Raw genomic sequence first — 26,548 nt, forward strand, 5'->3', positions numbered from 1 at the left:
TCAAGATCTTCTACGCGCTTTTGAAAGCGGCAAGTGATCGACTACATCCACCACGAGATTTTTCTCGTTAACGCTTAGCGATCTTCGAGGGTATGTTGATCTTCACCTCGTTGCTATCATCTACTAGATTAGATCTTGGCTTGTTATTCGTTCTTGCGGTAGGAATTTTTTTGTTTTCTATGCTACGAATCCCATCAAGTAGTGCCAGCTTGACACCCACTCGAAATCTTTGCATGTCAGGCTGCTAGCAGACAAAGAGACCTTTTGAGCTTTGTGATGAGGAGTTCAATGAACAGGCCCATTTCCCCCTCCAGGTGTTTGAAGAGAACCTTTCAGTTTCTCAAAAAAAAAAGAGATCATTTCTGTTAATCCACGCACACCCCACTGGATGGTAGAAGACACTGCATTAAAGTGCAAAAATCTCTTTTTACAGCAATTTTGATGCAACCGACTCAAAGTCAATGACATTGATGTAAAAAAAATTGTAATACATCATCCCACAACAGTCTAGGGATTATGCATTCAAACGTGATGTGTTCAATAGTTTCCATTTCTTTCCACATGTCATGCTCCATTGACTTGGGCCTTCTGCAATGCCAGTCTCTTAGGCTGTTCATAGTGAAGAGTAACTTAGTCTAGTAACATATTTCATGTTACTAGTCTAAGTTATTAGTGTAGTAACATATGTCATGTTACTAGTCTAAGTTACTATCTCCATAGTGGGTAGTAACTTAGATGTGGTTTCATGTAAGTGTCATTAATTATGTAGACTCGTATTTCTTTAGGATGTGTGATGTTATGGTAACATAGCTAGTTATCACCTCATTCTCTTTCTTCTTTTATTGTCATGCTATGTCACCAAAATGACTTGAGATGTGTGATGTTACCACCTATGTTACCTCCACTATGAGTAGTCTTAGCGTCGTATCATAGGCAAAGTGCTGATGTGACACCATCGTTAATAATGAAAGAGAGAGTTATAGTATCTTGATTAGCTAAGATACACTGGTCATAGAAAAAAAATAAAGTCCAATCACATACATGCATGAGCCTAAAGAAATTGAATTTAGATACACCACTAAGAAAGAATGCATTGTGTTAGCAGTTGTTGAAATAACGGGCCTTTTCCTTTGGCCCATATATATAGCATTTCATAATTTGACTAAATATTAAGGCCCACGTTTGTGGCGGACCATTTGAGTTTGAACCCATGATGTTGGCAGCTCAAAAGGGAGTGGTAAAAGGTGGGAGTGCAAAGTTTAGTCTCACATAGAAAGTTGGGAGGAACTTAGACCATCTTATATATAAGATGGGTTGTTCAAACATTTGGTAAGTGAGTGAGAAGAGTAGTGGTACACACGCGCTCCTCCTCCTCCTCCTCTTCGCTCACCATGGTACGCCACGACATACACACTCGTGTTGAGTGCATTGAGCCTCGAGCCTCGCTTTATTTTTTTGTTTGGGAAAATGGAGTTTTTGATGGACGTGTCACAGTTAGTCTGTTCCAGTTGCTCCTAGATCGTGGGCAACTGGAACCGACTCGAAATGTGTGACTTGCGCTAGGCCCACATTTGCATAGGTTTCCTGTGCTTATATAATATTTTGCGTGGCTGCCGCCAAAACACATCTTGCACACGAGTTAGGGTTTTGCCACCTCTCTCTGCTTGCGTCTCCATCGTAGCCTACTTCATCATGCCCGCCGGCTAGCACCGCGGAACAAGAGAGAAGGTCTTTGGAACCACTCGCCTTTGCTATCCTTTACAGGAGACGAATTAGGTTTTTAGGAAGTGCTCTACGCGACTTTTCAATCTCTTCATCACGGGTCATCTACCGGTGAAGTTGGGCGGTGCCGCATACCATCGTCTCTGTCGCCGTCTGCTTCGAATCGTTTTCGCCAATGTTGTTGTTGATAACGTTATTGATGCATCAACGACTACTACACCTATACCCAATCAATATGATCCAATCCTCGTTTTTAGGCATGGATGTTGCATTGTTTGCAATACATTTCTTCATGTTGATTAGCCCATCTAGTATGTTTGAGTTTCACATGATAATAGTTTTTGTCATCATATTTAATATTATGGAATTAATCATGAAATTATTGCCTAATTATCCAACAATCCAAAAACTTAATTGTAGGCAATTTTCCTGAATTAACTATGGATGGTTTTGCTGATGCGCTGAGGTCGGATAAATTTACCGGTGTGCATTTTAAGAGGTGGAAAGTGAAGGCCATGCTCTAGCATACTGCTCTGAAAGTATTCGTGGTTAGTACTGGCAGCCTAAAGGAGCTATATCTGATGAAGATCAGAAAAACTTTGAGGAAGCCAAAGTTAATCGTTTATGTGTGATGTGTTTTGAGTGCTCTTGCTAATCGTCTATGTGATGTGTATATGCACATAACATACGAAAAAGAGCTCTGGATGCACTGAATGCTAAATTTAGTGCAACTGATGCATGCAGTGAACTATACATCATCGAGAGTTTTCGTGACTTCGGAGTGGCGAACAACCGTTCTGTAGTTGAACAAGCTCATGAAGTACAGTGTATTGGAAAAGTTTTCTAACTCCATAAGAGTTCCTTTGATTCATAGGATGGGGAAAATATAAGAATAGGAAAAGCATAGTGTTGAGATGGCATGCCTATTTGAATCTTACGGGAAGATGATGTGTGTTTAATTGTAGCAAAGGATTTTTTCCATGAGGTATGACCTAATGCTTTTTTATGTAGGATTTACACTAGAGGATTCCTATAGAATTAATTCCTACATGACGTGATCCTATGAATCAAACAATTTGTATAGGAAAATTCCTATAGGATCCAAATCCTACACAATTCCTTTACAAATCCTATGAATCAAATGAGCCCTAAGTGTGCCTTATCTCATGAGTTTGAAGCGGAATGCATTAAAAAAGCCTTGGTGTTGTCTTTGTACTATAATTATCGTCGGTGAAAATTCTCCTAAAGTACCTAGTATAAGCTTATCCTCTGCATGCCTGCAGTATTGCCTGGTTCACCTCACATGAGCAGAGGACGAGAGCACCAGAAAAGTGACCTTCAAACTTTAATCGGCCCCCGTGTAAAAAGAGATTGGTACTACCTGCCGGCGACGCCACAGTTCTCCTCGTCCTGTGCATGTCGTCCTCTGGTTGCAGGCGGAAGAAACAAGCAACGCCATCCGCGCGTGGCCGCCACCCATGTCCATGTGTACTTGCTCGCTCGAACCAGATGCCACCGCCACTTGTTCCCCGATCCCAAGTGCTCCGCGCCGATGCCAGCCATGCACCGATCGATGGAGAACGAAATCTTATTGAGCAGTCCTGCTGATGACGCGAATATATTACGCGATAATGGAGATTTGGTCCGAGCCGTGGGGGCATGCATTTCTTTTCCAGGCGCGCGAGAGCATCTTAACTATCCGGATGAGGTAGAAATCTAAAGAACAAATAAAGGTCAGAGCATGTCAATACTACAAGCGAACACGTCAATCGCGACAAAACTTTTAGCTAGAACGCTTTTGACGACAGCTGATTCCCGTTCAACATCCAAGGTTTCGTCTCGAATTGTTTATCGAGAGAGCTGATGTTCCATGCATGTTTCCGGATCTCCGATCGGGGAGAATGCACAGTGTCATTTTTTCTTAAATCAAAATACTCACTCGGTTCTCGTATAGTCCTATTTCAGATAAAAAATAAAGCCAACTAATAAATAGCACAATTAATTATGTGTAAATGATTTTGTGTTCTGGATTAATTAAATGTGTTGCAAGTGGTGCCCCTTCTCTATACTTGCATGCAACATTCACATTAATGAGCATCATCATATGAGGTAGATAATCTAATTATTTTTTTCTCGATTAGTGTTACTGGCCTTGTATAGATGAAAATTTGTATTTTTTTTATAGTGACCATGTATTCAAAGATGGATGGAGTATAATCTATAAGGGTGGCCTTGGCATCATGGATCTTGACAAATTCGCAAGAGCCTTGAGACTTCCTTGACCATGGCTTCTTTGGAAGGATCGCTCTAAGGATTGGGCTCGAAATGAGCACCCTTGTGGTAGACTTCTTTTATGCGGCCACCACCATCTCCTTGGCTTCATGGTTGGAAACCAAGGATATTGAGCCTCTCATATTTTCTATCTCCAAAAGAAGAAACTTCATGGCAAACAAGGGCATTTGCCAAGATTTTTGGGACTCTAAGATCAACACCCATGAGGGCATCTCACAACGTCACATTGCCGATGTTGTGGACCTTTGGATGAGGGTTAGCAAGGTTTGACTAGTTGAGGAAACCCGGATGTCATTGTTTTCGAGATTATATTTGGCGGCGGCGGCCTATAGGGCCCAGTTCGCTTATTTGTGGCACCAACACCACCAGCAGCACCACCACTGACAACACCACCACCACCACCACGAACATCACCACCACCACCACCAAAACGCATCCACTAACTAACCCATCAACAGATCGGGGTTTCTACAACATTTTTGTTGTTCTAGCTCCTAGATTTGCTGAAGAATGCCAAAGGTTGGATAGGAAATAGCTTGAATCTGAGGGAGCAGGAAATATGAGAGAACTAGACACGAGGAGGAAGAAGGCTGGCGTCAGGGCTTTATTCGTGTCCAGGCTCTAAGCCTCTAATCATGAATCGCTTGCCCGAAACCCCGGCCTCGGGATTTCGAGGCCTGACAAGGCATGTCGGCCTGCGCGCCGACCAGTCTCGCCCTGCTCTCGGGAATGGACGCACATCATGGACTCGCTTTTGGGTAAGGAGAGCTTGACTTCTGTTTTCGCCCTGCCAGGACATCAGGCGACTGACATCTTGGGCAAGCCTTGCCCGATATCCTCTTCTCGGGAAACGCTTATCCTCCCCCTCTCCTAGAGGCATAGCTATGTGTATGTTAGGGGGCAGCCCCCCCCCCCCCCCCCCCCCCGCCCCCGCGGGCCATCCAACTTTTTTTTGCCTAAAATCCTCTCGTATTTGAATTTTTAGGAGTAAGTAGCCTATATTTGGCCAATTTGCCCCTCCCCCAACCAGTTCGCCCAAGCTTCGCCCCTACCCTCTCCTATACTCACTACATATTTCCCTCCCATGTCACATCCTCTCTCAACCATAATAGATATCTCGTGGGGAGCTAAAATATGTGTCACCGAGCTCTGATAGAAATCGGTATGGTCGGAAATGAGTCAAGAATCATCCATATGGCCCCGGAGGGACTCCAATTCAACGAACCATGTTGTGTCCCGTGAGCTTGAACCGACGAATGGCGGTGCCTCCCTTGTTGATGATACATATGAGTCATTTTTTGGGATTTTGTTGATGTTGCAAAGAGTATTTAGACATGCTACAAGTGTATATCATTTTTTTTTGTATTCCCATGAGCAACATGTTATAAATATTATACATGTTTGGTTCTCATGATGCATGCATTGAGACACACATTTTAATGTGTGGCAAATGGGGATTTGTTGCATACCAAAAAAAATGCCGCCTAGCCATATTTTCAGTGTGCAATAAATTTGGATTTCTTGCAGGATTGCGGGGAGATATGTTGCACGGATGTTGTAGGCGAGCAAAAAAATGAAGCAAGAGTTTTATGTTGCAACCATTGGAGAACCCACATTTGGCACTTAAAGTGGATCCGGCAGTGGGAAGGTGGCTGATTTTCCTAGCGCTGAAAAAAAAACACGAAGCTGCAAAAGAAAAAGGGTGCCTCCCCTTTTGTGGTTCTGTAGCTTGTGTATGTAGAGCCGACAACGGGGAAGGGTTGGCTGCTAGCCAGTGGAATATTTGCTAATTGAGGAGAAAATCGCAACTGCCTGAGCTTTACCGGTATACGGCCGTCGACTAGCCGTGGAACGTTGAGCAATGGACAACAGGATACGGTCTGTCTGCTCCCACAAGGAAACCATCCACAAATAGGCTGCGCAGCTGACGGTCTGGTCTCTCAACTCAATCGCGTCTCACATTGCACAATCAGCAGCATATAAAGCACTTTCCATTGCCAGAGTGACTTTCCATTACCACTGACGCCCCAATTAGCCGAGCGCGATCACCCACGTACGCCATAGATCGTGTGCCCCGGCGCGCCGCGCTCGTGCTCCCGCGCGCCAGGGGTCAAGCCGGCCCGTGCCCGGCGGGTGCCCTGGTGGCCGCTTACCCATCGTCAGATCTGAGCAACGGACGGCTCTGATGAGTTTCTCCGCCTACCTCCGTCGTCCAGACCAGGGCCCTGATGGCGGCGGTAGTACGAGGAGTGGAGGAAGGAGAGACGCCAAGTGGAATATAAATTGGGACGACCAGAGTCAGGGGCTAGCATCCAAGAATCTCCACAAGTGTACTCCCCTCCACCGGAGATATATACGAGCAAATCATTGCAGCTAGCTAGCTCCACTCAAAGCTCAGGGCCAGCCAGCCAAGCAGAGCGTGAGCAGGAGCAAGAGAGAGAGACAGATGCCGTCGTCGACGAAGCCGGCGTCGGCGGCGGAGGAGGCGATGGGAGGGAAGGCGGCGCAGCAGGGCGGCGAGGGGGAGAGGTACCCGGTGGAGGAGGTGGCGCTGGTGGTGCCGGAGACGGACGACCCGTCGACGCCGGTCATGACATTCCGGGCGTGGACACTGGGCCTCACCTCCTGCGTCGTGCTCATCTTCCTCAACACCTTCTTCACGTACCGCACGCAGCCGCTCACCATCTCCGGCATCCTCGCCCAGATCCTCGTGCTCCCCGTGGGGCGGTTCATGGCCTCCGTGCTGCCAGACCGCGAGGTCAAGCTCCTCGGCGGCCGCCTCGGGAGCTTCAACCTCAACCCGGGGCCCTTCAACATCAAGGAGCACGTCATCATCACCATCTTCGCCAACTGCGGCGTCTCCTTCGGCGGCGGCGACGCTTACTCCATCGGCGCCATCACCGTCATGAAGGCATACTACAAGCAGACGCTCAGCTTCGTCTGCGCCCTCCTACTCGTCCTCACCACGCAGGTCCGTTGGCTGCTTTGTATACTAATTATCCGTGCATGGTTGTTAGCTCCGTTTACAATCTATTTTTAATCAATCTATATTTATTGAACCGTCTAGTATTTGTCTTCCATCACTGTGACAAGTTAGAAGGACTGATTTTGAAACGGTACTGCTCCCTCCGTTTCATAATTCTTATCGTAATTTAAATTTATCTAGACATATTTTATGAATAGATACATTTGAATTTGAGATTAAAAAAATAGTATAGAGGGAGTACTTAGAATGGGCTGTTATCCCCTGTTTCGTTGCATCTTCAATTCCACACGCGAATGCGACGTGCACACACACACTTGGGTCTAGCTAAGCTAAGAGATGTGACCAACACTAGTAGATGTCAAGGTGCCAATCGATGTTGTGATGTTCTATTCTGCGTACAAAGTAGCCACCAATCATATATTTGGGGCAAAAAAGAGAGGAAATCGGAATGAGAATAAGGGCGTAACGTCACAGCAGAATCTGTGGCCCTACGAGTTGGCCAAATTCTGTTCTTCTTGCGTATGCAGCACCTCACGCGAATTTCACAGTGGTCAACTTTGTAAATTCTATCAGATTGCAGGCATTGTCAGTGCAATATTACATCATGAATGTATATTCTCTATTAAATAGTAACTCGGATAAAAATAACCTTAAGTACGGCGAACGTCACCGAATCCGGGGCCCTAGGAATAATAATTGGTGAAATTATGTTCTTTTGGCGTATGCACGCACCTCCTGTGAATTTTACAGCGGTCAACTTTAAAATTCTGTCAGATTGCGGGCACTGTCAGTGCAATATTACATCATGGATGTATTCTCTAAATATATTTCATCATGGAGGCACTGTCATCAAGCGGATTAGTTCAATACTAGTAGGCATCCAGAAAGGAAAGTGGTTGCCCTTCTGTTGCCCTTTTGCATGCATGTGATGTTTTTTAAGCAAAAAACTGAAGATGCAGTCATGCAGAGTACTGAACGTTTTGACTCACACTAACTTGTCGCTAACTTGTGCAAACTTATGATAAAAAAAAACTATGCAAATTGCAGATACTGGGTTACGGATGGGCTGGAATGCTGAGGAGGTTCCTGGTTGACCCTGCCGAGATGTGGTGGCCTTCTAATCTCGCCCAGGTCTCACTCTTCAGGTAACCATTCTTTACTCTGTTTTTGCAACACAAGGTGGAAGATCTTCTATAGGATTTTCTCTGTTAGTACAAAGTAATCTTAATCTGGGTTCCACTTACAAATGCAGGGCGCTGCACGAGACGAAGGAGGGTGGGAAGCCGTCCAAGGGACCGTCGCGGATGCGCTTCTTCCTCATCTTCTTCTTCGCGAGCTTCGCCTACTACGCCCTCCCCGGCTACCTCCTCCCGATCCTGACCTTCTTCTCGTGGGCGTGCTGGGTGTGGCCACGCAGCATCACGGCGCAGCAGGTCGGCTCCGGGTATCACGGCCTGGGCGTCGGCGCATTCACCCTGGACTGGGCGGGCATCTCCGCGTACCACGGCAGCCCGCTGGTGGCGCCGTGGGCGTCCATCGCCAACACGGCCGTCGGCTTCGTCATGTTCATCTACGTCATCATCCCGCTCTGCTACTGGCGGTTCAACACCTTCGACGCCAGGAAATTCCCTATCTTCTCCAACCAGCTCTTCACGTCCACAGGCCAGAAGTACGACACCACCAAGGTGCTCACCAAGGACTTCGACCTCAATGTGGCCGCCTACGACAACTACGGGAAGCTGTACCTCAGCCCACTCTTCGCCATCTCCATCGGCTCCGGGTTCCTCCGGTTCTCGGCCACCATCGTGCACGTGCTTCTCTTCCACGGCGCCGACATGTGGAGGCAGAGCAGGTCCGCGATCGGCTCGGCAGCGAAGCTGGACGTGCACGCCAAGCTGATGCAGAAGTACAAGCAGGTGCCGCAGTGGTGGTTCCTGGTGCTGCTGGCCGGCAGCGTGGCGGTGTCGCTGCTCATGTGCTTCGTGTGGAAGGAGGAGGTGCAGCTGCCTTGGTGGGGAATGCTCTTCGCCTTCGCGCTCGCCTTCATCGTCACCTTGCCCATTGGCGTCATCCAGGCCACCACCAACCAGGCACGCCATGAGTCTTATCTAGCTTCTTGCTCTGCTCTTCAGTACAGTTTTGGCCTGCACTTGATCATCATCAGTTCATCGTCTGATTAACTTGGTTCCATGATTTGTTTGCAGCAACCTGGGTACGACATCATTGCGCAGTTCATGATCGGCTACGCGCTGCCCGGCAAGCCCATCGCCAACCTGATCTTCAAGATCTACGGCCGGATCAGCACCGTGCACGCACTGTCCTTCCTCGCCGACCTCAAGCTCGGCCACTACATGAAGATCCCTCCGCGCTGCATGTACACTGCCCAGCTGGTCGGCACGGTGGTGGCCGGTGTGGTGAATCTGGCGGTGGCATGGTGGATGCTGGACAGCATCGAGAACATCTGCGACGTGGAGGCTCTGCACCCAGACAGCCCCTGGACGTGTCCCAAGTACCGGGTCACCTTCGACGCTTCGGTGATCTGGGGCCTCATCGGGCCGGGGCGGCTCTTCGGCCAGCACGGGCTGTACCGGAACCTGGTGTGGCTCTTCATCGTGGGCGCCGTACTGCCGGTGCCGGTGTGGCTGCTGAGCCGGGCTTTCCCGGAGAAGAAGTGGATCGCGCTCATCAACGTGCCTGTCATCTCCTACGGGTTTGCCGGGATGCCGCCGGCAACACCCACCAACATCGCCAGCTGGCTCGTCACCGGCACCATCTTCAACTACTTCGTCTTCAGGTACCGCAAGGGGTGGTGGCAGAAGTACAACTACGTGCTATCAGCGGCGCTCGACGCCGGCACGGCATTCATGGGGGTGCTCATCTTCTTCGCCCTCCAGAACGCCCACCACGACCTCAAGTGGTGGGGCACCGAGGTCGACCACTGCCCGCTCGCCACATGCCCCACCGCGCCGGGCATTGTTGTCAAGGGCTGCCCGGTCTTCTGAGCATCAGACCATGCCATGTATGTAGCTAGCACCTAGCAGCAGTGATTGTCTGGATTGGTACAGGAAACCATGAATTCAGCCTCTACATCGATTAAGCGATGCAGCGCTTGTCAGCCGTCCCTCCCGAGTCAATGTAAACACTCTGTTTTTCTACAAGGAAATCAATTCCTACTTTATATATAATCATGTCACTATGAGTATACTCGTAGAAAAAACTGGCAGTGAACGAAAATAACTTCATAATTAGTGTGAAAAACCACACAGGAACGCAGAGCAGCAAAAACTGAATCCGAAGAGAAACGGGAAAGTACACATATTTGATAGACCAGAGTGGTAAAAACAGAGCATATTCATTACACAATTGCACTATTATCAACTGTCACTTATCAGGCTAACAGCAACGTGACATTAGAGGGAGGTACCTGTGGCTGCAGACCGTTGGGCATGTTGGAGTGGATGGTTCAGCACCTGTGCTCGTGGACTGTGGGCATGCTGGAGCAGTCAGCAGATGGTTCAGAGTGGCAGCTCAAAGATCTCTTCTCCTCTTGCGGCGATGTGCTTCCTGCAGACCCACGCAATGTGGCCATCATCTCTGTACCTAACACGCCACAGGCCAAAACTCTGTGCAATGTCCATCCCTGTCAAAATCCCTTGTCCTCTCAAGAAATCCAGAAGCCACTGCCTAGCCGCTTGCATGTCCTCCCCCATGTCGCTGGCGCCTCTGTTCCTCGTTCTTCCATACATCGCTGCTGCGCCTAAAGCCCCCAGCGATGCAGCGGATGTAGCCGCACCATACATGGCTGAAGAGTCCATTAGGTGCACCACCTCCTTGCTCAGGTCAGGTATCATCTCCCCCATCCCGACGATGAAATGCGCGCCAATCTTCAGGGCGAATGTTAAGAGTTTCATGAACTTGCTCATGTAAGGCAGCAGGCTCTGCACTGCTTGGTTATCCACTTGGATCATATCGCACCCCACCTGATCCTCCACCACATGCATTTCTCTTCGGAATTCACATAACATGTGCACACGTAGTGATCGCATACCAGGCAGTATCCTCGTGACCAGCTTCTTGGAGCGGTTGTCTAGGCTGACAAGATAGAACATCTGAGGCACTTTTCTGTCTTCCAGTTGAATGCTGTAATTCATCACGTAGTCCATTTTCCTGTGGAGTTCAGTCACAAGGTGATACTCGTAGTACCTCAAGCTTGCAATCTCTTCCTTCAAGTCCCTTATTCCTTGCTCTATTATTTTCAGTCTTTGGAGAACCATCTCGACACCTTTCGCGATGCCTAATATGGAGGGATCAACCATGTCTGCTTCAGGGATGGTTTCAGGCTGCTGCAGATTATCTGGGGCAACGGCGAGTTCAGTTGCGAGATACTGTAAATCATAGTACCTCCGGTGCAAAACTTCATGGAAGTCGTCATCTGATAGCAGATCTCTGGCATGATCAGATCCTGATCTTAAGATGACCCTTTTATTGCTTTCAACAGCACTCCAGGTATGCTGATAATCATATATGCTTTCTGCCGGCAGTGACAGTAGAATTTGCTTTAATTTTTTCAGAGGGAGCTGCTGAGTTGCACGGAACCTTCGCGGTATGAGATGTTTCACACAGTCAGGCCTGAGAATGCTTTCCTTGAACGTCATATTGGGAGACAAATTCAGTATCGTTGGGATTACGAACTTGTGGAGTAGCCTCACCATTTCGGTAACATTTTTACCGGAGCATGCAAGCACATCTATGGAAGAGCCTAACTTCATTCCCAGCTCCACCTTTACATGGACACCGTTGATCACTGTATAAATAAGGTTTTTCTCCAGGTTATAAACTGCTTCGTGATGTCCGAGACACATGATTTTGTTGTGCAGACGAACCTGGAAAGAAAATCTTCCTTTAGAAAATCGAGACTACACTGAAGTAATATCAAGATGTAACCACCAGTCAGTATATATGTTTAAAAGTAAACATCAGAACATTTCTTTTGCAGAGCCAAACTTTTGAAAAAAGAAAAATCACTTAGACATGTGGGCAGCTACACACTACAGTAGTAATTATCTGTTGCAGTTTGTTTTACCTGCAGTCTTGGGAAGAAGTCACTTGTCAGGAGCATATGTATATCTTCACATTCAAGACGTCTTCCAACGAATCTGCATTCCGGCATAGTTAACTGCCACTTGTCAGTCTCTCCTTTGTTTTCCTCAAGAATAGCTGGTACCAGGAGTAATGTATGTGGGTTCCCAGGGTCCTGTTCATAACATAACTCAAGTTCTAGCAATATATTTATGATATCACTAGCCTGTAAGGATGCGCCAGTTCTCCAGTTTGATCTTGTAACTTGGTTGCGCAGCTTCTCTTGCAGCATCTTCTCCAGCTCCTCTTTGCGGACAAAACCACCACTACTCTCTATCTTGATTAACTTCAATGTAGCTAGTTGGCTGAGGACATCTCGACAGAACCATTCACAATTCATGACCAGAAGTCCAAGTTCCTCAAAAAATACTATTTCACCTAAGGTATGCAGTGATTTGGCAACAGCACGTCTCCGTGTGTTCACTTTCTCCACATTATCACGCCTCGATCTCAATCTTAGCGCCGGAACGTTGAGCTGGCATATTTCGCAGAACTCAGCCCACTTGATCACTGCTTTGTTATTCTTCAACCTCCAGTCATGCAAAATCTTGATCAAATCATTGCATACTTCATAAACTTGAGCATTTTGTTGGATTATTGTCTTTGTTGTCATTCGCAAGTGATGAGTCAGTTTACTTACTGAAACTAATGATCTTGAGTCGACGGCAAAAACAGTGGGGTAAATTTCTGCATGGGAATGGAAGTCTTCTCTGAGCCTTTGTACAACGGTAGCAATTGGCTGTAGCCCTTCCGGCAGATGAGATACCTTATCATAATGGGTGAGAACTACAGTTACACAGGGTCGAAATGAGTGTGAAACTCTCCGCCTATAACTTGAAATCAAGAACCTCAGCCAATATATGAGCTCCCATTCAATCTCATCTATGCTTTTCGGATATTTCGTAGCAGGCTTTCCAACCAAACTAGACACAATCATAAAAACGCTTGGACCACCATGAACCACAAACATAAAATCATGCAATGCAAAACTTCCTTCATGTCCACCAAGATTACACATTGTCAACTTTGTGTTTCCATCAAAGATTGAATTCATCTTATTCTCTTCGGTGAATGGCATCTGCTCAACTGGAGTCTTCAGAGTTTTCATTACATCCACGCGAGGCGCCTTCATTGAATTTATGCTCTGATTCATGGAGCTACATAGCGTGCTTTTACCTGAGAGACCATGCAAATTGAAGCATCAAATATAACCAATTCTTACAGAACATAACGGGATTTGTGTTCGTAGAGCTGTCATGTAAGGTACAAATATTTGTAGCACAAGGAAGTAGAAAATTCTAGGTACTAATTTAGCGGGCCCACATGCCGTGAAGCAGATTCACTAAAAATGATATTTGACATAATTCAATTAGAAACTCCACAGGTTATTAGAACTTTTTATTTCTGCCTATAGATTAGAAAAAGGAGGGAAACGTCGAGTAAAACTGCACCTGCTAAATCTTGGCCACACAGAACAACTCGGCAGCATGTAGGAGCACTTAGTGGCAAATCGAGCAGATCATTTGGCAGAACTAAACTCCCATTCTGACCAAGTTTTTCATAAATTTGGCCTGTCTTGCCAGCAACATGCAAAGGTGTTTCATGAAGATCAATTTCTTCGATCCATGGATTGACCTGCAAAGTATTCATAATGGTCTGTAAGACTGCTTCCCCGTCAACTCCCTTGCACCCTCTGAAAGATAAAATTCGAAGAGTGGCGTTCCTTTGCAAGCTTGTAAATATATGGACAACGTCATTTGATCTCAGGCTTGCATCGTCACATATTGCAAGCTCAATAAGGCTCTGGTTTGTCTCCAACAACTGCAAGATTGCAGCTACACCATATCTACCTATATTTGTTCTCTGTCCTCCAAAACTCAAAACCTTCAAAGTTGAATTGGCTTGTGTCTGAATTGGTGAAAATGTGCTAAGAGGGCATAACAAATGTTCCAACCCAACTCCACCAAAGCGATTTCCATCCAAAATCAAGCTCTCTAAATACTTGTTCTTGAATAGTCCTGCAGCTATATACACCACCGCTTTGTCCCTGAGGCAACACCTGGTAAGTTTGACAGCTTTCAGGCTCCTATTCCGGTCGAGGACCCCTCTAAGTTCTTTGGTCCACTTGGACTTCAGAGGGACACCCGTCATGTCCAATGTTGTCACTGTGGTGTTCCATGCCAAAGCACAAGCAACCCGTTGTAGGCCTGTAGAATTAATATTGTTGTAAATCCTCATGTTTCCAGTTGCTGGCAGGAATTCAACAATTTTACAACTGTTCATGCCACCTCTAGTATCACGACTGTGTCCCCATATATGCACCTCCACTCTGCGGTTGCGTGCCAGCACAGCAGACATAAGCGGAGCTGCTGCAATGGAGCTGTTGTCAAGTATGATCAACAGCTTCAACATATAGTTCACCTCAATCATCTTGGAGAGTTCTTCGGCTCCCTTGGAGCCTATGGAGTCTTCCCATACCTGAAACTCTTCAACGCTTCTGTTGTTTGCCAAAGCTGAAGCAAGCAGGGTCGCTCCAGTAGCTCCAATTCTACAGTCATTAAAAACAACTGCGTTCAAGGTGTTGTTCCTTTGGAGCATTTCTGAGAGTGGGACTAAAGCAAATGCTGATTTTGTGATAAACACATTCTTCTGGAATTCCACCTGCTTCACATTCGAGCCAAGGCCTAAGTATGAACAGAGAAGTTGTGTCCCTTGAGGCTGCCACTCAATACCATGAAAAAGGAGGTTAGTCACCTTTCTGTAGTGATCTTTCGACTCCACGAGATGATGAAGAAACTCAAGCAGAAAGTTGACATCATTGTGATCTGTACAAATATGGATCCTCAGCGATCTCTCACTTTCCATACACAAGCCTGACCCCAAGTTTGCTGCAACCTGGTAGAACGCGATGTTCTCAACATCCTTGTACTCCTGTAAATCAATTTCTGCAACATATCTGATCATCCCATCTCCCATGCCTGGAGAAATTAATGAAGAGTAGTTAAATAAGGGATGGGAAGCAGAGCTGAAGGTTTAGCTTTTTACCATGCATGTAGATATGAGATCTATATAGGTGGGGAATAAAATGTATTTCACAGGCAGATATCACATACCGCAACTGAAAGAAGGTTTTATACAGAAATGAGTGCAAGGCAAGGTCAGGCAATAGATTGCTGGCTTGTCAAGGGAGCATGATAAAGAAAGGAATAATCTTTATTTTGCTTTGCTTGTCTGGAGGACTAATTCAGATGCTGAATAGATGCCCATAAGTGTGCAGGAAGTAAGGAATAAGTGCAGGATGCCTTTAATATTCAGATGATAAATGTAACACATCCTTTCCCCTCTCATTGTCTACAGAGACTGAGCATTATATGAGCTTCACACAACTTGTTGAGCTGCATACTTGTAGATTTCCTTAAATAAAACAAACATGCTGTAGAGTTAACTATTGTTAACGTACTACTAGTGGAAAGAAGCAAAATGTGTGCTTCCTTACCACCAAGTGTAGGCAATCTGAAGAAGCAAGCGACAACAAGGCTCATACTGCTACTTTATTTGATCCTCCACTTCGCCACAGTTTCAACTCAGCAAGGTATGATGGTAACTTCTAGTTCCTGGTTCCAGAATGCACATGTGCCATTTATCCCTTTACTTTTTTTTTTTATCTTATTATCTCTAATCATCCCAGCATTTCTTCTTTCAAAATAGTATAATTAACATAAAATCCGATCTCAGAGCAAGGAATAAAGGACACCCTAACAGTTTGAAACATGTTGTATGGTAGCTCGTAAGAGATAGGCATATCTGAAACAGCATATCCAGAGTGATTGAACTCAGTTACTAAAAACATCCAAGAAGATACACAGACCCTAAACCATGTATACAAAAAGGAGAGACTACTACCATTGTCAGATCCACTGCTAAAAGTAGCATAACCAGTTTTTTGTATACTCCCTCCTTCCCGCAAAAGATGTCTTAGATTTTTCTAAATTTGGATGTATCTAGATAGTGCCTAGCAACATCCAAATTTAGACAAAGTCGAGACAATCTTGACTAGATATATTTACTATTCTTAAATGAGACAGCAGAAACTTTTGAGTTTGAGAAATCATAGCCTCACTTCCGATCCTCTTAGATTCATGGGGTGCTATGCTAACAAGATACATTCAACTCTAACTTTGTTTCTACAGCTTATAGCCTGCTAATACCGCATTGGTCCTAAGGCAAATTGTTACTCCAATTAAACTTTCATTCCATATTAAATACAGATATAATCACTGGACACTGAAAATAAAGATCTAACAACTGAAATAGTGTAGTCTGAATTCATATATCTCTCGGATAAATAAATTAAACACTGAACATTTAAGGAATTTGAAGAAATATTTATACCTATAAATTCAAGCAGATGATTGCAATTGGGAGAAGCAATGGTGCATAGCAGATGAGCAAACACCAGATGATATCCTACAGATTGCACTTAGCTGGGCATGTGACCTTGGTGGTGCAGATTGTACAATGATTGAACCTACAAATCATGTTACATTCCCAATACAGTCAGGGACCATGCGTCATATGTCTTCAACAGCTACTGGCAAAACTACAAGAAACATGGTGGTTCTTGCTACTTCAATACAGCTGCAATGGTCACCGACCTAAATCCAAGTATGTTCATGATCTGAACCATCATTAGGACCATACCCCTTTTGCAGGTTGATATTTCACTAGCAAGATCAAACATACAGGGCAATGCATGCACATACACACGCATATTATACAGATAAAGACACACACACACACACTCACAAGTGTGCCCGCACGCCCGGTCACACGCGCACGGTGCACCACGCATATTTTCATGGAAAAGGAAGTGGCATTAAATCAAAAGAAACGAGAGACACAGCTTCACTGGCATGACCAATTGGTCAGATTGCAGGACGTAGAAATGAGGGAGTGTGAAACATCAAGGCGAATTATTTTATTTCAATTCTTCTAGACTTGTGGCACATCAGTACAACCATCACCTAGTAGAGCAACAAATACAAACCCTCGGGTAGAGTAAACATAGTTTTCACCGGCTACGACTCGGATACAATCAGAAGAGCAGGCTGGCCCAGGCAGCGATGAATGCAAAGCCACCAATTGGTGCTGGTGAAGAGAACTTCCTGTCCTCAAGGTAAGCCACGGTGTAGCACCTAAATGAAAATGAGCACCAATCATTTTTGCAATCCCACCATTCAGATACAATGCAGTGAAAATTTCTTTGCACCCGTTAACAAGTATCGGTGCAATTCAATTCAAATACGGAGCACACACTTACGTTCCAGAGAAGAGCACAATTCCAGTAGTAAGAAGACCTCCGAACTGCATACACAACAACAACAAAAAAAAAATGCATGAGTTAGCGCAACTAAATAAGTAGTGAAATCACGAAGCGGGCGGGGTTTAACACTGACGATGTTGGGGCGCTTGGTGATGGGAGCTCCGAGCAACGCCGCGGTGTGGACGAGATGGTAGAGGGACGCGGTCTGCCAAATCTGTCAAAATTTCCCCCCAATTGTAAGAAGCAGATTGGTACTAGTACATGATTTGAGGGAACAGGTCGGAAGTAGAACGAAGTGGGCGGGGATTGATGGAGGCTGGGCAGCAGATTGTACCTCCTTGTATCTAGGGTTCTCGGGGCGGAACATGTGCGCTCCGTAGGTGCCAAGTCCAAGAGCAGCAACACCTGCGCAACCAAATTCACCCAGCCGTCAGACTGCGTAAACAACAACCGGGAAAGGAGGAAGAGAGATGAGGAGGGGGAAGAGGATCACCGGAGACGGCGGCGACCTTGTGCCATAGCATCGGGTCGGTGGGCTTCACCATCTTCTTCTCCCTCTTCGGGTCGTCGTCGTCTTCGTTTCCTTTGCTCTGCCGCTGCTCACCTTACCTTCCCCAGCCCCCGTCTCCGCTGGTCGTTAGCGTTTTACTTGGTTTTTCGTTATTTTCTTTTTCACAGGAAATGTTATATTCTTGGTAATAATTTCCGGAATAACTGAGTCAACATATATTTTTGGGGGTCATTTCAAAATTATGTACCTTACCAGACCTCTCTAAGTTGTCACACCCCAAATCTTAAAGTTACTGCGTTCTTATCGAAACCCGAACGTCTATCATCACCGCTATTAGTCTAGACACAAAACAGCTTCCGTTAGGGCATCTCATCATTTAGATTGGCTTAAAAAAACTAGACACCCCTGATTTACCACTACTTTGGGTGCCTCCAGGAGTGATCGGACATGTTCAGATATATCCACCAACCATGTTTTCAATAGAGCACCACATGACAGAGACACATCCAACGGTCCCCATACCTCCTCTATCCCATGTAATTTTGTTCTCTCTCTCTCTCCCTCCACCGAATAACCGTTGCCAACCCATTTTGGCACTGGCTGTCCGCTACCACGGGTCCCTAGCTGCCACGCATGCCGATCACCGCTACCCCCAGTGTTTGAGCCACCTTTTGGTTGCGGCGTGCACGATGCATCTGGTCGTCCCTACCTCAAACCGTACCACCGTTGACACCACGGGGAACGTTTGAGCTCACCCTTCTCTTCGAACACAACTCTTTCTTCTTGACCTTCACTGCTCGTCCATTTAGCCAGTCACCGCTCATCACCGGTGATTGTGTCCACCTACGTTCTGCCCTACACACAAGATGTTCAACCATTTTTAACATGTTTTTGTCTAAACTTTTTGTGATGAAATTTGATTGATTTTTTCAGTGTTTAATTGTTGCGTTGTTTGATTCGTAGACTATGGATAGCGGCGATGAGTTCATATGGAAGATCATGTCGATGATGAGGAGAATCGGATGATCCTCTCATTTCTTCTAGGTTTAAATGAGGAGATGAATACCCCACCTCGTTGGTTCGATACATGGGCTGCCGGCGACCGATCATCAAAGGGTGGTGGATCATTTGTAGCATAGAATGACTATTTTCTATCTAGCCTAATAATGCAACACATGGTCCGAAGAGGTTTCATCGACGCTTCTGTCAAAGGATGTATTCGTGCATCTTCTGTATGGTGTGAGTGAGTATGATGACTACTTCAAACCGAAGACTAATTGCACCGTTAAGATTGGGTTCTCGTCTATTGAGAAATGCATTGCTACTATACGAGTACTTGCATATGGAGTTGGTGCATAGGCATTTGGCGACTACCTTTGCATGGCAAGCTAGTCCACATGCCTTGAAGTCGTGTACATGCTTTTTGCAAGCCTGGTGGCGATGTTTGGATAGAATCATTGAGAGAACCAAATGCATCATGCACAACTCAGCTCATGGGAGTTGGTGCAGGAAAAGACTTTCCTGAGATGTTTGGAAGCATAGATTATATGTATTGGGAATGGAAGAAATTTCCATTCGATTGACAATGGTCATATAAAGGGCATGTTCCAACGGCTATTAGTCGAAGTTGTGGCAGATTATGACATGTGGCTTTGATACTCTTTCTTCATCATGGTAGAATTTCACAACGAAATTATTGTGTTTCACCCCTCCCCGATGTTTGCAAGACATGTTAAAAGCAACGCTCCTGAGTGCAACTATATATAAGGTCAATGACCACCAATACACCAAAGGGTAATACCTAGCTAATGACATCTATCCTTTCGGGCTTACGATGACACTTGTAAAGACAATCTCCGACCTTGTAGGTAACATATGAACTATTTTTGCTATATGACAAAGGAAATGTAGGAATAAACACACTCAAAGACTCACATATGGGGTCTTTGAGAGATACGCATTTTTCTTGTGAATCCTTGGCAAGCTTGCCTTGTAGCTTGCACAAATTTGGTAAGTTGTTAGGTTTGGTTCTACTTGGTGAAGAATATAGCTATCATATAATACCAATAAATGTAATCTTGAGCTCAAAATAAGATCAAACCATCAATTTTAGGCAACAAAGGTTACAAAAGATCCAGAAAATCGATTACAACTAGCGGAAGATACAAGTGCTCATTAATCGTTTGGTCGTGGATGATCATGATGATAACAGTGTGCCTACCAGGAAACACCCGCCCTCTTTAGCCTGGTATAACACCGGGGAAAGTACATGATCCATGGCCTAAAAAGGAAATGAACATTATTTGTAAATCATTTATAGTCGATACATGCATTTGTCTGGTTTGACTATCAGTTGTTTTAACATGTTTGTACAACATATACTAGTATTCCCTTCAAATTCTTAACTTTCTTAAAATTTAGATGTATCTAATAAGACAACTTTTATAGGACGGAGGGAGTACAATATATGCAATAAGTCAAACATACACTCTTATTACACATTACAAGGTCTCAGCGAGTGTTTTGTGCACCAACACCGCGACAAAGAGTAGGAAAAATAACGAGCATCTGGAGAAACAATTATTCCCTCCGGATCAAAATAATTGTCTTAAAATGGATGTATTAAGGTAATTATTTTGAATTGGAGGAGTAACCATATAGCGGAAGGTGAAAAATGAGGAAAAATGTTATAACTCACTTAGTACCACAAACAGATGATAATCTAGGCATTACCATGTTGTATTGAAGATGTAACCTTGTGGCTTCTAATTTATATTGTGATATATGCATACAATAAAAGATACAGAATTAATACTACAAGATTCTGGAAATGCTTTTTGGTAAACTTTATGCATACGCTTTTAAAATTTCCAATTTTAATGCTGAAATGATGTTCTTAATAAAAAAACAAAAGTTCGATCGCAACAATGTCCAAGACACTATTTATTTATTTGTTATTGTGGAGGGAGTAGATGTATTTTTATGATTAAATTTCCTAGCTAATAGCATGATTAAGATATATGCGATTGAAAAAACTCCCATTGGCACGTTTCAAAGAGTGTGAAACGCGTTGCTGGCAAAGAGACGAGAAACAGTTTTAAGAATTTCTGAAGCAACTTGCACTAAACAATGGAAGGCGAAAGAAAGGCTCACTGGGATCGGCGGTCGTCTCCACGGCGAGGCCGCGGAAGTAACACCACCCGCCGTACTGCTTGCTGAACTTGTTCCAGTGCGCGCTGAAGACGTAGCTCGCGTGCGCGGCCACCGTGTTTGGCAGGTGGCACTCGCCGCCTAGCCGGACGGGGTCGCACAGCGTGGCCTCGTCCGCGCACGCCGCCGCCACCTGCTCCCTCACCGCCGTCTCGTTCGCCACCGCCCCGCGGCGGTCCGTCCTCACCACGCACCACAGCTTCCCGGGGGACGGCAGGTCGTTCGTAGCCGGAGGCAGAGGAGGGTACGACGCCGCCGGCCGGCGCCCCGTCAGGTCGACCTCGTATACCGCGCTACCATTGGGGTAGAAGAGGCCCCAGTGCCGCTCTGTCCCGGGCCCGCCCTTCAGGTCCTCGTTGAAGAGCGCGAACACGAACGCAGGCATGCGCATCCCCGGCCGCCGCGGCGTCCCGGCGCCGGACGCCAGGTGCCTCGCCACGTTGCGGTTGTACGTGGCCGCGTTCCGCACGTTGGCGCCGAACTGGTCGAGGTCGCCGGCGTTGGGCCAGCCGGTCTCGGCCAGCGCCAGCCTGACGCCGCAGTGGCCCGCGCGGCACATGGCGGCGACCACGGTGTCAAGCATGTGGTCGAGGAGGTTGGTGTACGACAGCCCCGTGGCGGGGTCATGGTACTGGTACCCCGGCGCCGGCGATGGCTCGAGCAGAGCGTAGGTGAGTGGCACGATGGTGTGGTTCGCCGACCAGGTGAAGTAGGTGTACGCGTCGACGAAGAGGTACGAGTCCGTGCGGTGGAGGAATGCGAGGAGCGGGCGCACGGCGACGTCGACGATGTCCGGGCGGAACACCCCGGCGGAGGGCGGGAACACGTTCTGGCCGACGAGAGCGTCCATCCCGAGCGTGGTGCTGACCTTGACGCGGCGCATTCCGTAGCGCCGTAGCGCGCGGCGGAGGTTGGCCATGGCGGGGACGAGCCGGGACCAGCGGTCCTTGGTGGTGGGATCGGATAGCACCTCGTTGCCGACGAAGAGGTAGCGGAAGCGGCGGTTTCGGCGGAATGGGAGGAGCGTGGAGACGATCCACGCGTCGGCGGCACGCTGGGAGGCGGCGAGGGAGATGAGTAGCTCGTTGGGGACGCCCGGGACGACGCCGAGGCTGAATGACGCTGCCGCGGCCAGGAGGGTGGCGTTGGAGTCGTAGAACCTGACCGCGGCGGCGCCGGCCGAGCGGGCGAGCTCGAGCGCCCGGTGCGGGGGCGGGAGGTCGTCACCCAGCGTGCCGTAACTGATGCCCAGGAAGTGCCCTGTATCCGAGGCCGGCGTGGCAGCTGCGGCAATGGTGAGGAAGACGAAGCTGAGCGGGACGACGAGCGATGATGCTGCCATTGCCATGGCGGAGGAGGTGGACCGTACGCCGTACCTGATGGCGTAGCGGTAGTCTTTTCGTGTGTTTAATAACCAGGATGTAGCTTAAGCAATGCACAACTTGCAAGATTCCAGGGAGTACTAAGTATTTTTTGTGAGGAATACGATAACGGCAGCAGGTGGATGCATCGATCTCAAGGCATCAGTGACCTGTAACACTCCAGCAACGAGCGATGGTCATAACAAAATCAGATAAAACCCATGCGCATCCGTTCGATCTTGCACAAGGCTCATTTTTCTTTAGCGCTTTTAAACCTGACTCGTGTTTCGATCGGACACAGATAGTTGACTTAACCAGCCTAGCTCTGGAAAGAGCAGAGCTTGATCCAGGATGCACATCTCAGATCCCAGGCCCATCACTTGCGTGCTGCGTGAGACGGATTTAACACTTGGTTGTTTTGCTTTGTGGCCTTCCAACGGGTGAATATAAAATACGCCTATTTATATAGTATTAACTTTTTGCGAATAAAATCCTAGCATTACGAGAAAATTCGAACATCACAAAACACCTCAACGAAAACAAAAATTACAACAAAATTCTTGAGATGCCCTTCGTCTTCAACCTCCAGACTGTGTCGATGGCGCACCGCCGTTGCCGCTTTTCCCTGAGATGGACTGACGTTGTTCGTTGCAGACCAGAAGTCGCCGAACGGGTCAAAAAGACCACATCTGTCCTGGAGACGTAGAAGAAATACTAGCCGCCGATGAAGCTCCATGAAGATCCGGAGACCCCCCCCCCCCCCTAGCTAGAAGAAATCCTTGAGAACCACACCACTCCCACAAGCTTCTGACGTCGTCGCCGAGATGGGGTTGAAGTCGGGAAGACATTATTGGAGAAGACGCCGCCGCGACCACCTGAATGTTGCCCACCAAACTAAAACCCTAAAAACTAGGGGAACAGAGCCCTCCCGGCGACGGTCGAGTTCCACCCCATCTCCATAGCCCGAAGGTGGGAGAAGCGAGGCAGAACGACGACGCTGGTGGGAGGGGCTGGGAGACCTAGACGCCTTAAGAACGCCTCTAGACGGGCGATCCTCTTCGCGTGCGATAGCTGTCTTGGTGTTATTTTTTCTTTTCTGGTTATATATAGCATTTATTACTACGACTATAAGGGTTTGAGGCCTCTCTATAAGAAACAGGTCTATCTTGTCTTATCTAAGCAAAGGGGTACACATATCGTGCATGTATCATTAATAATCGTGTTTATTATTGTCTATATATGTCGATCGTTGAGGTAAAATTTGCAAGATTCCACAGAGATAAAAACTTGGATAATAATATATTCCCTCCTTCTCGGAAAGGATACCGCAAATTTATTCTAATTTGATGTATCTAGACATGATCCATGATCTGGAGTGGGCAGAGCGGGCGAGTTGGAGCTTGTGGTGTGATGTCTACGGGTGCTTCTATTCTTGTAGACAGTGTTGGGCCTCCAAGAGCAGAGGTTTGTAGAACAGCAGCAAGTTTCCCTTAAGTGGATCACCCAAGGTTTATCGAACTCAGGGAGGAAGAGGTCAAAGATATCCCTCTCAAGCAACCCTGCAATCACGATACAAGAAGTCTCTTGTGTCCCCAACACACCTAATACACTTGTCAGATGTATAGGTGCACTAGTTCGGCAAAGAGATAGTGAAATACAAGTGGTATGAATGAATATGAGCAGTAGTAACGGCGCCAGAAAAGTGCTTGCTGGCGTGCAGTTGATGGTAGTAATATTGCAGGAAGTAAAGATGCAGTAAAACAGTAAACAAGCGATGATTGCAGTATTTGGAAACAAGGCCTATGGATCATACTTTCACTAGTGGACACTCTCAACATTGATCACATAAATAAATAAGTTCTCTTCCTTTGTGCTACATATACTCTTGTTTGATAATGAACACCATTCGTTGTTTAGGGCTACAAGAGCACCTCAATGCCGGAGTTAACAAGCTCCACAACATTCGGTATTCATGTTTAAGTAACCTTAGAGCATAATAGATCTTTGCAATTTAAACCGAGTACTAACATAGCATACACACTGTCACCTTTACACTATGAAGGGGGAATAAATCACATCAATACTATCATAGTAATAATTAACTCCATAACCTACAAGAGATTATGATCATAACCTACGCCAAGTACTACACGATGCACACACTGTCACCATTACACCGTGAAGGAGGAATAGACTACTTTAATAACATCACAAGAGTAGCACATAGACTAATAGTGATACAAAACTCATATGAATCTCAATCATGTAAGGCAGCTCATGAGATCATTGTATTGAAGTACATAGGAGAGAGATTAACCACATATCTACCGGTACAGCCCTTAGCCTCGATGGAGAACTACTCCCTCCTCATGGGAGACAGCAGCGGTGATGAAGATGGTGGTGGTGTCGATGGAGGAGCCTTCCGGGGGCACTTCCCCGTCCCGGCGGCGTGCCGGAACAGAGACTCCTGTCCCCCAGATCTTGGCTTCGCGATGGCGGCGGCTCTGGAAGGTTTCTCGTACCGTGGCTTTTTCGTCTCGAAGATTTAGGTCAGGGACATTTAAATAGGCGAAGAGGCGGAGTCGGAAGGGTTACGGAGGACCCACACAGTAGGGGGGCGCGTCTGGCTCCTTGGCCGCGCCGCCCTACTGTCTGGTGGCCCTATGGCCCTCCTCTGGTCCCTCTCGGGTGTTCTGGAAGCTTTGTGGAATTCTAAGATGCTGGGCGTTGATTTCGTCCAATTCCGAGAATATTTCCTTACTAGGATTTCTGAAACCAAAAACAGCAGAAAACAGGAACTGGCACTTCGGCATCTCGTCAATAGGTTAGTTCCGGAAAACGCATAATAATGACATAAAGTGTGAACAAAACATGTAGGTAATGTCATAAAACTAGCATGGAACATAAGAAATTATAGATACGTTGGAGACGTATCAAGCATCCCCAAGCTTAGTTCCTACTCGCCCTCGAGTAGGTAAACGATAACAATGATAATTTCTTAAGTGACATGCTACCAACATAATCTTGATCAACATTATTGTAAAGCATATGAGATGAATGCAGCGATTCAAAGCAATGATGAAGACAATGAGTAAACAACTGTATCATATAGCAAAGACTTTTCATGAATAGTACTTTCAAGACAAGCATCAATAAGACTTGCATAAGAGTTACTCATAAGCAATAGATTCAAAGTAGAAGGCATTGAAGCAACACAAAGGATGATTAAGTTTCAGCGATTGCTTTCAACTTGTAACATGTATATCTCATGGATAATTGTCAACATAAAGCAATATAACAAGTGCAATAGGTAAATATGTAAGAATCAATGCACAGTTGACACAAGTGTTTGCTTCTAAGATAGAAAGAAGTGGGTAAACTGACTCAACATAAAGTAAAAGATAGGCCCTTCGCAGAGGGAAGCAGGGATTAAATCATGTGCTAGAGCTTTTCAAGTTTTGAAATCATATAGAGAGCATAAAAGTAAAGTTTTGAGAGGTGTTTGTTGTTGTCAACGAATGGTAGTGGACACTCTAACTACCTCATCAACCAGACTTTCAAGAGCGGCTCCCATGAAGGACGTTATCTCTACCAGCAAGGTAGATCATCCCTCTTCTCTTTTGTTTACACATGTACTTTAGTTTAGTTTTTTTATTTACGGATGACACTAATTCCAACCTTTTGCTTTCACAAGCCATGGCTAACCGAATCCTCCGGTGCCTTCCAACAATCACATACCATGAAGGAGTGTCTATTTGCAAAATTAAGTTGCTTACTGATGAATCAGAGCAAAACATGTGAAGAGAATTATTAATGAAAGTTAATTAATTGGGGCTGGGAACCCCATTGCCAGCTCTTTTTGCAAAGTTATTGGATAAGCGGATGAAGCCACTAGTCCATTGTGAAAGTCTGTCAGAAGTAAATGACAAGATCGAAAGATAAACACCACATACTTCCTCATGAGCTATAAAACATTGACACAAATAAGAGATAATAGCTTTTGA

The 26,548-nt window shown here is 46.2% G+C and overlaps 4 protein-coding genes and 1 pseudogene across 5 annotated transcripts; 2 read left to right on the plus strand and 3 right to left on the minus strand.

Annotated features, from left to right (window-relative positions):
• Positions 1-6,311: 6,311 nt before the first annotated feature.
• Positions 6,312-10,185, plus strand: LOC127292821 (oligopeptide transporter 3). The gene is made up of 4 exons (XM_051322320.1): positions 6,312-6,985; positions 8,048-8,145; positions 8,253-9,090; positions 9,205-10,185. Exons 1-4 carry the CDS (start codon positions 6,461-6,463, stop codon positions 10,000-10,002), a joined length of 2,259 nt encoding a protein of 752 aa, XP_051178280.1. The 5' UTR covers positions 6,312-6,460; the 3' UTR covers positions 10,003-10,185.
• Positions 10,186-10,273: 88 nt separating this feature from the next.
• On the minus strand, positions 10,274-15,782 carry LOC127292820 (protein TORNADO 1). 2 transcript variants are annotated; one of them, XM_051322319.2, is made up of 5 exons: positions 15,185-15,782; positions 14,894-15,117; positions 13,591-14,800; positions 12,084-13,315; positions 10,274-11,883 (listed from the first exon to the last, which is right to left on the minus strand). In XM_051322319.2, exons 1-5 carry the CDS (start codon positions 15,189-15,191, stop codon positions 10,516-10,518), a joined length of 4,041 nt encoding a protein of 1,346 aa, XP_051178279.1. In that variant the 5' UTR covers positions 15,192-15,782; the 3' UTR covers positions 10,274-10,515. The 2 variants fall into 2 exon arrangements, with proteins under 2 accessions (XP_051178279.1, XP_051178278.1); XM_051322318.2 differs by having other exon boundaries at positions 13,591-15,117.
• On the plus strand, positions 15,281-16,866 carry LOC127346847 (PLASMODESMATA CALLOSE-BINDING PROTEIN 5-like; annotated as a pseudogene).
• A 229-nt stretch (positions 16,867-17,095) lies between these two features.
• Positions 17,096-18,106, minus strand: LOC127292823 (uncharacterized). Its single transcript, XM_051322322.2, has 5 exons — positions 17,956-18,106; positions 17,797-17,867; positions 17,596-17,676; positions 17,460-17,503; positions 17,096-17,334 (listed from the first exon to the last, which is right to left on the minus strand). Exons 1-5 carry the CDS (start codon positions 18,005-18,007, stop codon positions 17,235-17,237), a joined length of 348 nt encoding a protein of 115 aa, XP_051178282.1. The 5' UTR covers positions 18,008-18,106; the 3' UTR covers positions 17,096-17,234.
• A 2,964-nt stretch (positions 18,107-21,070) lies between these two features.
• LOC127292822 (probable glucan endo-1,3-beta-glucosidase A6) lies at positions 21,071-22,546 on the minus strand. The gene has a single exon (XM_051322321.2). It carries the CDS (start codon positions 22,529-22,531, stop codon positions 21,071-21,073), a length of 1,461 nt encoding a protein of 486 aa, XP_051178281.2. The 5' UTR covers positions 22,532-22,546.
• Between the last annotated feature and the right edge of the window lie 4,002 nt (positions 22,547-26,548).

The sequence above is a fragment of the Lolium perenne genome, chromosome 4 (assembly GCF_019359855.2).
Source record: "Lolium perenne isolate Kyuss_39 chromosome 4, Kyuss_2.0, whole genome shotgun sequence".
Lineage (NCBI taxonomy): Eukaryota > Viridiplantae > Streptophyta > Magnoliopsida > Poales > Poaceae > Lolium > Lolium perenne.

Excerpts from the sequence above, each read along its gene's own strand:
- LOC127292821 (XM_051322320.1), top strand. The coding sequence starts at position 6,461 with ATGCCGTCGTCGACGAAGCCGGCGTCGGCGGCGGAGGAGGCGATGGGA. Across the intron at positions 8,146-8,252 it reads GCCCAGGTCTCACTCTTCAG|GGCGCTGCACGAGACGAAGG; the intron begins GTAACCATTCTT and ends TTACAAATGCAG. Across the intron at positions 9,091-9,204 it reads TCCAGGCCACCACCAACCAG|CAACCTGGGTACGACATCAT; the intron begins GCACGCCATGAG and ends ATTTGTTTGCAG.
- LOC127292820 (XM_051322318.2), bottom strand. Across the intron at positions 13,316-13,590 it reads GTGTGGCCAAGATTTAGCAG|GTAAAAGCACGCTATGTAGC; the intron begins GTGCAGTTTTAC and ends ATGGTCTCTCAG. Across the intron at positions 11,884-12,083 it reads ACTTCTTCCCAAGACTGCAG|GTTCGTCTGCACAACAAAAT; the intron begins GTAAAACAAACT and ends TTTTCTTTCCAG.
- LOC127292823 (XM_051322322.2), bottom strand. The coding sequence starts at position 18,007 with ATGGTGAAGCCCACCGACCCGATGCTATGGCACAAGGTCGCCGCCGTC. Across the intron at positions 17,868-17,955 it reads CAAGGTCGCCGCCGTCTCCG|GTGTTGCTGCTCTTGGACTT; the intron begins GTGATCCTCTTC and ends TTGGTTGCGCAG. Across the intron at positions 17,335-17,459 it reads ATTGTGCTCTTCTCTGGAAC|GTGCTACACCGTGGCTTACC; the intron begins GTAAGTGTGTGC and ends ATTTTCATTTAG.
- LOC127292822 (XM_051322321.2), bottom strand. The coding sequence starts at position 22,531 with ATGGCAATGGCAGCATCATCGCTCGTCGTCCCGCTCAGCTTCGTCTTC.